At 49.4% G+C, this 11,108-nt stretch overlaps 3 protein-coding genes across 3 annotated transcripts; 1 reads left to right on the top strand and 2 right to left on the bottom strand.

The window, feature by feature from the left end:
- Window positions 1-855: 855 nt before the first annotated feature.
- Window positions 856-1,970, bottom strand: N7484_011500 (D-hexose-6-phosphate mutarotase; the record flags this gene model as incomplete). The annotated part of the gene is made up of 3 exons (XM_057121887.1): window positions 856-1,242; window positions 1,313-1,633; window positions 1,728-1,970. The coding sequence occupies 3 exons, from the start codon at window positions 1,968-1,970 to the stop codon at window positions 856-858; spliced, it is 951 nt and encodes a 316-aa protein (XP_056967641.1).
- A 678-nt stretch (window positions 1,971-2,648) lies between these two features.
- N7484_011499 (uncharacterized protein) lies at window positions 2,649-8,026 on the bottom strand (the record flags this gene model as incomplete). Its single annotated transcript, XM_057121886.1, has 3 exons — window positions 2,649-4,709; window positions 4,767-5,027; window positions 5,078-8,026. The coding sequence occupies 3 exons, from the start codon at window positions 8,024-8,026 to the stop codon at window positions 2,649-2,651; spliced, it is 5,271 nt and encodes a 1,756-aa protein (XP_056967640.1).
- A 1,038-nt stretch (window positions 8,027-9,064) lies between these two features.
- N7484_011498 (synembryn) lies at window positions 9,065-10,790 on the top strand (the record flags this gene model as incomplete). Its single annotated transcript, XM_057121885.1, has 6 exons — window positions 9,065-9,092; window positions 9,164-9,238; window positions 9,317-9,393; window positions 9,454-9,612; window positions 9,675-9,794; window positions 9,849-10,790. The coding sequence occupies 6 exons, from the start codon at window positions 9,065-9,067 to the stop codon at window positions 10,788-10,790; spliced, it is 1,401 nt and encodes a 466-aa protein (XP_056967639.1).
- Window positions 10,791-11,108: the final 318 nt, after the last annotated feature.

Genomic DNA, 11,108 nt, shown 5'->3' with positions numbered 1-11,108 from the left:
TCTCGTTGAGTTGAGCGTCGGTCAAGCGATCTATGGACTAGAGCCCTTGCACTCCTACAGCATCACCGTGTATTGCTAACAACACACCAAAGTCTGTTGCAATTTTGGGCTGAATTTGATTTCAAGGTTTCCTGATTTTGACTGTGCGGGGTTTCTCCATTACGACTGCTGCATCCCTGCCAAGTGGCACCTCCTCCCCAGCATTCTTCTTCATTGGCTGCACGACATCCGACTTGCTGCATGTAGGGTGATTTATCACCTTTCCTGCAGCTCAAAGTTCAATAAAGTCATGGAGCAAGCTTGATTGCATTCAATCTCAATAGATAACTAGTGATAACGCTCCAGCACTAGTATTCATTGGCAATGGCATGAATTCCATATGAGAGATGTCAGCCGCGATCAAGAATCAACCCTGGAAAGCAAAATAATTGCCGAAAGACTCTATTTGTACGATCGACATCAACCAAGTCACATGTCTGGTCTTGTCCAATCAATGCCTGGAACTTCAGGCCTGAACTTCGGGAGGTTGAGAGCGCTTACCACTCATTTTTCCATCGAGTGCTTGGAATTGTATGTTAACCTTGAGACATCGAATGGTCTACGACTGGGATTGCCAAGCTGAATGCCATGGAATCCCTTGATCGTGAATATCCTGGGCATTGACCACTAGCACCCGGGCATCGCTCCAGTAACTATCTCTAGAACTTAGCCTGTCGCTATACTTGCCATTTATCGACTGGGTGATCAAAGTCTATCCATTTTGAGAAGTCTGAGCTAAAGGAAAGTGTCTTAAGGTCATGAAACATCGCGCATAAAGCAGGGACAACCGATAAACGAAGGAGTCGGAGTCGGCTTTCAAAGCCGCGACTTGATGATCTGACCAGCCTCCCACGAGTCGCCTGCTTCAAGAGTCTGCCAACCGGAGACAGAGCCGGCCTCAACGCAGATCATGTTCTTGTATGCCTCATCCGGGCCAAAGTCCGCCATTCCCTTGGCCTTTTCGATCCACGGGTTCCAGACCACGACGTCAGTGAAAGCCTCGCGTGTGATCGAAAACAGAGGCTGGTCGTCCGCAGCCGAGGCGACAATGATCGGGACGGAAGGATCAAGGTTCTGGTAGACGCGGTCAGTTTCTCCGGTGATGGCCAGAGCCGAGGAGGTTTCGGTGTGCGAGGAAGCGTTGCGGGTCTTGTCAATGTAGGTCTTGGATTCGAGATTCTTGACGCGAATAGCGGAAATGTCCTGTGTATTTCTGTCAGCCCATACTTTCCTTGGTTGGCAAAGAATAGCCAAAAGAAGATGATAAACATACGGCAATGTTCAGGTATGTATGCATCAGAACCTGGAACTCAAAGTTCTGTGTACCCTCGTTGCGCACCTGCAGCTGAGTCTGTAACGAAGTCTTGGTCAAAGTGACGCTGTAGACAAGTCCGAACTCATATGGCCAAGCCTTGCGGAAATCCTCGCTCAACATGGTGTGCGAAAGACCAAAGTCCAGCTTCACAGCCTGGTCTCCCTGGTTATCGGCTGCTTCGGCAGAGGACTTGCCCAGGTATTCCCAGTTCGAGTTCCGTGCGAATCCATGCTGGGGCAGTGGGGAGGTAACGTGGTTTTGCGGGGGAGGCCCAAAGACCTAAGAGGGGAGAGCAAGGTTAGCTTCAGGGTCTCAGGGTCTCATACAATTCATTCGCAGGCGGCGCAAAGAAGCTTGGGGCTGGTTGATTTACCGGGAAGACAAGGGGAATACCACCACGAATCGGCTTGGAGCCATCCAGATGGGCCTTTTCGCTCATGAACAGCTGTTCCTGGCCATTTGCCTTCCACGAAGTGACGGTGGCACCGTACAGGTGGACCGCGACGGATTCCCCGGTCGGCAAATTCGCCTCGACAACGTTATCATTGATGGAGACGGTAGACTGGGGCAAAGAAGCGCCCAGTCCGATAGCAGATGGTTTGTTGGAACGGACCATTGTGATGATGGTTGTCAAAGGATGTTAGGAGAGGAAAGCTGAGCTGAGATCATGGCGGGGGATCGGATCTCAGCCCCACTTTATCGCCGTTGGATCGATGTTTACATTACCTCTCTGTGATGAGATTGGAATTTTGTGAAATTATTCTCTTTGCAGAATCTCACATCTCTACGGATTTATTCTTGCTGTATTATGTAGGACATTCCCATACCTAGGGAGCCGCTTCAATGAGCTATATCTATACCGTTCATCTCCTATAAAGCATGTACCTCACTGCGCCCGCTTGGCGTCCCCTGAACGAGGGGTAATTCAGCTCGTCAATGCCTAACGCATGTGGCCCTCGCAGGATTTCTCAAGGCATTGTTGACCAGAAAATACGATGTGAATACTATTGCCAGAAGGTGTGGCACGGATATACAAGAGACAATCATTCCTTTAGTGCAAGCTCTTATGCAACGAGTAGTTTCAAACTGTCCTCAAGAATGACATAAAATGGAATACACCACGATTAAACAGGCCGAGTTTAACAACTCATTCGAAGGTAAAGGAAATCAAACGTTTATGCAACAGCCGCTATCTGCTTTACGACATTGAATATGCACGTGGGGAATAAGGTCAAGGAGAGTCAACGTAAGGTACAAAATCCAACCAAAAAAAGTTTCATTGAAAACGCCGTCGCTATGCGATATGATTGTGTCGCCGTGATGCGTCATGTGCTTCGACACGAATGTTGAACAGGAGGTCATCAACCTCACGAAGAGCATTCAAGCCCAAGTTGGCGTTTTTCATATTTTCCAGAAGTTTCTTGAGCGTATTGGTGATTCCTGCCTCGGTTGTTTCGGGCTCAGGAGTGGGAATGGGTTCGGTTTGGATACCTGTCGTAGCCATGGCAGCGACATGAGTAAATGTGGGGGCTGGAATCTGGTCAGAAGACACCACTGTATCCACATTCATGTGAGAATCAGTGTCTTGCGAAATAGATACTGGTAATGGACCAGATTCTGTCCCTGGGGAAGTGGTTGCTTCCTCTGTGGAGACAAGGGGAACATCGAGGTTGACATCGACCTCCGGAGTGGGATTAATGGCCTGGGCAAGGTCTTCAGCACGGATAATGTCAGGTTGATTCGATGATGGATCAGGCACCGTCGATTCAAGTAATGATGGGCCTTGTTGAATTTTATTCTGCGAGGAACGTGTCCTGCCAGAGCGGGTACTATAAGAGGATTGAGACTGGGCTGGGCTCACTACACCCGCATTCGACTTATCCTCGCCACGGAGAGATTTGCGAGTTCGTTTCAGTGGGGGCTGGGGAGTTTCTAGATGTTCATTTTGCTCTTGTGTAGCCCTGCGAATCGCAATCGGGGAGAGCGATTCCGATGTGACAGATTCATTCTTGTGTTGAGAGCTTCGAGTTGATCGGCGTGGCGTAGGTACAGCTGGTTTGGCCGGGAAGGAGGCTTGATTAGTCGAATCAATGTCAACCTCCTGTGATTGTGTAGCGTCAGGGTCATCCAGATCGATGGGAGCCACCTCTTTGGTTGTGGATAGTCTGGTTGACCGACGCCTTTCATTTGCGGTCATCGGGGTGCCACTGTCCTCAGTACGCTTTCTCTTCTTAGAGCTTTGCGGGGCAGCAGATGTCGTAGGTTCTGCAGATCGCGCTTCATGCTGACCACCTTGATCCACGGCCAATCCCAAGTCCTGTGAAAGCTGGGAAGCAATCTGGACGTCCAAATCATCGCCCGAATCGATATACTCGTTCACGACCTGAGTGGGTAGAGCATCGGGCAGCTCCTCGAATTGATCTTTTGAGCTGTCCTCGCCATCCACTGTCTTTTCAATGACCTCGCTGGATTTTTTCCGGGATGCCGACTTTGCTTTGGAGCTCTGGCCAGTGGGTGCCTCGATCGGTTTAGCAGGGGTTCCAAATGCCGGGACTGGTGTCCAGTTTTGGTCATTTTCTGTACTCTGGCTCAAGGCAGACCGAGTACGTCGGCTTGGCGGTCTTTCATCCACCTGAGAGACAGAAGTGTTTTCTTTAGGCTGTTCAGGAACGTCGATAGTATCTTGCCTAACTTCCATGGCAGAAACCGCAGGGCTGCTGACTGCGCTTTGATCCGCAGAAGCGGCAGCAGCGGCGGCTTCGCGAGCCTTCGCTTTCTTTGCCCTTGCAGAGGACCTTCGCCGTGCCTTTCTTGTTTGTTTCCTGGGACTTGGACTGCGAGAAGTGATTTCTGGTGGTGATGAAGGGAGGTCAGATGCATCATTCATCGCAATGTCCTGCGCTCGCAAGACTGGCGCATCGGAGTGCAGCGCAGGAGTTGGGTCCCGGGTGGCGGGAGTAGGGGATGACCCAATGAAACCATCTTCATTCTCCGCCGGGGCGAGAGTTGGGGTCAGTGGAAATGCAAAAGCTGATTGCGAGCCGTGCTGTCTACGCAGATGCACAGGCGTGTCAAAACCCAGACCACCAGGAGTATTCGCAGGAGATGAAGAACGAATGGCTTCAATCATTCGGAAGACATCCCGTCGATTTCCCGGGTAGGGTAGTATTGTGGAATCCTCGTTCAGATGGGACCGAAAGTTGACTGGCAACTGCGGCTCTGTTGACTCCGACGTCTCACGAGATGGTTGCTCATTCACTCCGATCACAGGCGATGAATTAGGATAGAGAAATGCTTGGGGGTCATGGTTTAAAGCTGTGGGTCTCTGTGCAACCGAAGATGAGACAATTGTGTTCTAGAAACTCATAATTAGTGTATGTGGCGCAATTGAATGGACTGATTGTGTTTCTACCTTATTATGCTCTTTGAACTGCGCGATTGCTTTGAGATTATCCAAAGCTGTTGCAACAGACGCCCCAATAGAAGTCTTTGAAGAGGCTTCATCTGCTTTGGAGGCCGTCGAATACCAGAAATCAACAAATTTCTTGGCCCGTGACGCGTGTGGAGACTCCAAGCCAGCGCAGATAACCACATCGAATCTTTTAAGGGAAGTTAAATCGTCACGAACGCATGTCTGCAGGACATTGAGAACAGCGAATGTAAGAGCTCGACACTGCGCGCATTAGCTTATGTTACAACATGTGGTCGTCGTTTAGCACTTACTGCAGTTAAAATACGACTATCCACACCATTCTTGAAATCAAATTTAGATGCACCATCCTTGATCCAAGGCTTCAAAGAAGCTTGCAACGTTTCAAGAAGCTGTGAGCGGAAATGGGGTGCACCAGAGCCCAGAAAAGACGTTAATGATTCGATAAACCCTGCGAGACCCTGAGACTCTGAGACACTGAAGCCGTCGTATGCCATGTTCAGTGTTCTTCCAATTGATTCTGTGAGTTTGTAGGGAAATGGCGGGGGGCTCGGCTGCTGAGCGACTGTGTGACCATTTCCTACGCTGTTGCCCTGGAGAAAAGGTATCGACAAAGACTGGCTCAGCAGAGACGCCGAGGGCAGATAGGTGTCATGAACTGAAAGATTCATCAGACATCCGGCCAGGGGCTCTATAATAAGAGCAGGCAGTCCTTGATCTCCTTTCTCTGTTCTGGCTACTCGCATAAACGATCCGAGCAAATGCGACCATTCTTGGAATACATTGTGAAGTCTTAGCCCCGAAACGAGGATTTTGTTGACATTCTCATAGTCGCGGGAGACAGAACCGTCGCGCTCTCGAGCAGACTCCGAAGGGAACGATTGTAAGGCATCAGCAGCCGCTCGAGCACTAGCCTTCCAGACCGCCTCTGATAGTAGAGACGGGCGAGAATCACATGTCGATTCTGCAGTGCTCAAATCAGCGCACTGCTGCAGGAGTTCGAGGCGAGATCCACGGGATATTCTTCCTTTGCATGAAGCTTGGATTATTCCTTCAACCAGACGGACATAAGCTAAAGTCGGCGTTGCTGACACCGAATTGGCGCTAATTGTTTGCAGAAGATAGAGAATAGGACTGTTGAGATTTGTGCCAGAATTAGATTGGCGATGGGTAGGGGTATTAGATGTTTGGAAAGTTCCATCCGAAGTCTTCAGCAAGAGTCTTTCTGTGAATGGAATACTTCCGAGTGAGGAGATCATCGTTGTTGACAAGAATTGGAACCGTTCGAAGAAAGCGTTTCCCTCTCCATCCCCTGAGGCATTCAATGAAGCCAGGCCGGCATTCCAGAGGCGATTGAATAGTCCAAGAACACCGGCAACAGCTTGCATTGACTCCGTAGAAGGGGTTATCTCCTTACTAGAGGCTAAAGACAGCGCACTTGAAAGATTGCTCCAAGCTCGAGCAATGTTTGATATCTCAAGCTCATTGTCATCCCAGACGGACGCCTTGAACAGAGACTCAAATACCCTCAAGATTGCCGAGACTCTTGAACGTACCCATTTTGAATCAATTGAGGGAAGTTCTTCCGCTTCGATCTTATTTGGATCATTGATGCGATTTTCTGTCCAAATTTTGGCCTGTGGACTCCATAACAGGGCTGCTAACACACGAGCTTCACTGTCACTCAAGTGTGAAACGGATGAAAAGATCGACGCGGACGGAACAGCAATATATTCCTCCCAAATGATGTCGAGATGAGTAGGGGGAAGTGAGGGGCGGAAGGCGTAATAGATTAAATTGTAGTAGCTGCTCAGGGCAAGTTGAGTAGGTGCTGGCCCTGATTTATCAGACTTTCTCCGTTCGAATTGGGAGAAAATCGGTTTGCCTAGCATCTTGACCAAAGATGGACTGGTTTTTTCGTTTGGGCTGACGGCGAAAACAAATCGATTCCAACCCAAGATAGCCTGAGCTTTAATGGAAGGCTCACTGCAATTGAAGCATTTTTGAAGAACAAGAACCCATTCTTTGAAATGCTCCCACTGTTCCAAATTCGAACCCTTGCTTCGCATAAGGAGCACGATAATACTCCAAATCTGAGGAACATGGATACCTGTCTCGGTAGAGGCCATCATTCGAGACATGCGTTCTCGAACCTCGTTCACGAGCTTTCGATCTTTTTCCAGTGGTCGGTCAAAAAGTTCTCGAAGATTCTTGGAGAGCGCTTGATTTGGACCGGCCGCGGAGGCTACCTGAAAGCCAAGGGAAATTGCTTTTGATCTGTTGTCTTTCATGGGATGAAGGAGGCCATACACCAAATTCTCTGTCCACAGTGAAGAACGAGAGACGAAGGTTGTTTTCGATTGACTGAGGAGGCGTTGGTATATCGTCAAACGGTGCAGAGCGATCGCTTTACCGCTGACATGATTGCTGATTTCTTCCAGTGCTGTGAGTAACCGTATGACACGAGCATTGGTCATAACTCGGGGGCCGAAATTCTGCGCTGAAAGAATGGACATGTAGTGTGTCAAAACCGACTTTGGTACCTTGCCGTCTTGCAGGCAAGTGGTGGAGTGCTCCACAAGGAATACCTTGAATTCTTCCGGCAGCATGGGCGATACACCTGAGTGCCAGACCAACGCAGCGGACAACTTTAAAGCCTGGTTGGCAAGATTGATATCCAGCGGCGCACCATTGATCAAATCGCGGCTCACGTCACGTTGTATGAAGTCGGTAATCAGACTCAGTTTACCGGCAATGTCCTTCGCTGTCGGTAACGAATCATACGTCCGAAGTGCATTGAAAAATTGCATATATGCATCGAGGCGAGAAGTGATGGACTCTCCCGCCAATTGCTGGATGACGGATTCGAGGAGCATGGCGAAAGAATCAGACGTGAACAAATCAAATTTCGGCGACCAAACGGGTATTGGAGAATTCGATTCTTTCAGAATAGACTTGTATGGACTGTCCCGAGAATTAGGCTCTTTTGGCTTGAACGGGCTATCCTTGGGCCTGAAGTTTGTGTCTGGACCTGACGGGAGGTCAATTGTGGTATGAAGCCATGGTGACCAGGTCACTCGTTTGGAGGCGCGGCTGGATGGAGGAGCTCGGGAGGAATTCGCGGTTTGTGGTGTTTCTGCAATATTTTTGGATGGGGTATCGATTTCGTCCTGATCAATGCGTGAACCAGGCCTTGGAGGTGTGGGTGGGCGAGCAGGAAGAGGACCAAGCATCTCCACCATGGTTCAAGAGGGGAGGAAAAGAGGGAAGAGGAGCGCAATTAAAGAGACAAGGACCATTTCTCGGCATGCAATCGTTGGAATGATCAAGTTTCGGTGGTCCTCCCATGCGATGAAGGGTTGCGGATAAAAGGCTAGTGAAGGTGAAAACTGGTCACCGGACGCGCCTGTCGCGGATTCGCGGGATCGCGTAAAGTGCCCGCGCGATCTACCCGCCTCAGGCACTAAAGGCAACGCGCGCATTTGCTGCACGGATAGTCTCCAGGAATTACGCGATGCAGTTTAGCGTACTTCAGCCATGAGCATACGGTCCTTTGTTGATGCCATTGCTATACCTCCCTCTCAACTCCCCTCACAATAAGCTATCTGATAGTAGATACCTCCTGGACATTCAGAACCTAGGTATTGACCATCTACCGCGAGAGTTGCACGAGAGCTTCCGCCATTGGCAGCCGCAAGCGATCAAATAATTCCTCAAACACATTGTCCTCGGCCTCGAGCAGATGCAGTAACCGCGTCTGAAAGCTGCTGGAGTTTGATGAACGATGTTTCCCGACCCTGCATACTGGCGCAAGCTCCTCCATAGATGTGACGTTCAATAAATGTCTACGTACAACAGATGATCTCAAAGCAATGTAGAGTATCGAATCCAATATCTAGGTACGTGGTATGAGCATGTCAAGCAAGAATTGGCTACGCACAAGGCTCCAGTGCTAGATAATGTTCGTTTTTCATCACGTTTCCTCAGGGCTGCCGGGCCGTCGGAGATCGTAGAAATATACTTGCCCGAGGTATGGGCAAGGGGCATGGATACAGTAAGTGGGGTCCTGCCGCAGCACCTCATTTATGGAACTTCACCCCGAGCTTGATCACTTTCTCTCTCCGGCGCTAATTTGCGGGACAGTCACCCTTGATGCTGCCCATATTGAAAACTTTATTCCCGGGTCATTTTTCCTTTCTATTTCTTTCTGCAAGCTTGGCACTTTTAACCCGATTTTGACGGCCGCGCGACCGTCTCAATATTTCGGCCCAGCGGGAACAATGGCTTTTCGCCAGCTGCACGGCGCAGGTATGTAGGCGACTAGGCCTAGCCAGTAGGCAATCCTTTTGGAAGAGATACCACTGACGATCTCTGTATAGCTAAACTACAGGAAGTCACCCAGTTACTGGGCTCCCTCGAGAAGGACTTGCAGGAGAAGCAGTTGACATCCTCGCGTGAGTTTCGCCCATGAATACCCTTAGCAACGGATCGATTATGACATACTGATCAAAGAGCGACTCGTCGATATATAGAAAAGATCCAGACTCTTCTCCAGCTCCGCCAACATGGTACTAGCCCCCTCAATGCCGACCCGATATATTCCAGCAAGGTACGATATACCAGAAATGCATGAGATTCAATGATCCCCGCGATCTAATGTCTTGCGCAGGGTATTGGCATTCTACTACAATATGGGCTGCAAGAAGAGACGGCTGATGTGTGTCGTGCTGCCCTGAGATGTGTCGCAAATGCTCTACTGCTCGATGCGAACATGCGCCAAGTCTTTGTGGACACAGGCTACGGGGGCAAGTTGGCTGAAAGGCTCAAGGTATGTCTAGTTCTTATACTTTGGGTCGTACGGTCATGGAAGTACTAATAATGAGTGCCTAGGTTGATAACTCGGAAGATGAAATGATTGCTAGTAGAATTCTCTTCCTGTCAACTTATAACACCACCATGGACTTTGATGAGTTGATCAAGAACCATTCCCTCGGGGAGAACGTTAATTATGTACGATTTTCCAAACCAGCTTAAGCCCCAGACCATACTGATGAATGTTAATAGCAACTTACTCGGCACGCAAAACAATTCCCTAAATCCGGACGAGAGCCGCTGTCACAAATGGATGAGTTGGCTCTCACTGATACCCTCAAACTGATTTTCAACATATCAAAGCTTTATGACCTTGGGGCTGCTTTTTCGCCTTCCATCCCTTGTATCCTCAAGATCATTAGTCGCATTGACATTTCGTCAAAGCCGCTGGAAGGCTTAACCAGCCAGCTCATCAATTCACTCTCCGTGCTTGACCTGGAGGAGAAAAAGGGCAAGGTCTTCGAGAAAAGCCCATTCTTCCCTACGTTTGATCCGAAATGCAATGTGGACAAATTGATCGGCATTCTTGACCAGGCGGTTACTGCATACCGTCACGAGGAGCTTGAGGAGAAAGCTGTCCCATTATTGCATACTTTAATCATCGCTCATGAGCTTGCCCCTGATGAACAGCGCAAGTACATGCAATCGCGACTGCTGCCAGAGGACAGCGATCGCAGCGAGCCCATCGGGCGCTCCGATACTCTTGCATCCCGACTCTTGAAACTCTCAACAGGCCCATATCCAAACCTCAAGACCGGAATTTCCGAACTGATGTTTGTCCTTGCCGGGAGGGATGCCGAGAACCTCACCCGCAAGATTGGGTATGGATTTGCAGCGGGATTTTTGGCATCCCGAGGGATGGAGATCCCACAGAGTGCCAGTGAGGCTTTTGCAGATGACTCCAACGGTCTCGATGCTGGTGTCAACCCTATCACTGGACAGCGATGGACTGCGGAGCCGAAAGACTCAGCCCCGCCTATGACCATGGAAGAGAAGGAAAGGGAAGCAGAAAGACTCTTCGTACTCTTTGAAAGAGCCAAGGCGAACGGTCTTCTAACAGTGGAGAATCCAGTGACCCAGGCCTTCCATGAAGGAAGGTTCGAAGAATTGCCAGACGACGCTGACAGCGATTGAAGCGCTTCTGATTTGTCTTGACTATGTACATTCGACTAATGGACTTTATATACCCATACATGCAAATCGAATTTGCAAACCTTTAAGTTCATTTTGGGCAACTTGCAGCCAACATCGGCACCATTTACATTTCCTTGTAAACATCTCCGCCTTGGTTATCTAAATCTCATTTGTAGACCTGTGGGCGGGGAAACAATGACGTTATGTTGGATTGGCCGGCAGTATCGCTCTCCGCCCTCCGAAAAATTGTTCGCGGGGCAGAGCACTCACTTTCATCCCCCCACTCGATTTGTCTCCATTACACAACTTTTCTTTGCG

This window comes from Penicillium longicatenatum (assembly GCF_028827895.1).
Source record: "Penicillium longicatenatum strain IBT 33135 chromosome Unknown contig_7_segment0_segment0, whole genome shotgun sequence".
Classification (NCBI taxonomy): domain Eukaryota; kingdom Fungi; phylum Ascomycota; class Eurotiomycetes; order Eurotiales; family Aspergillaceae; genus Penicillium; species Penicillium longicatenatum.
Note: the sequence above shows the minus strand (reverse complement) of the source record. Positions and strands in the feature narration are given on the sequence as shown.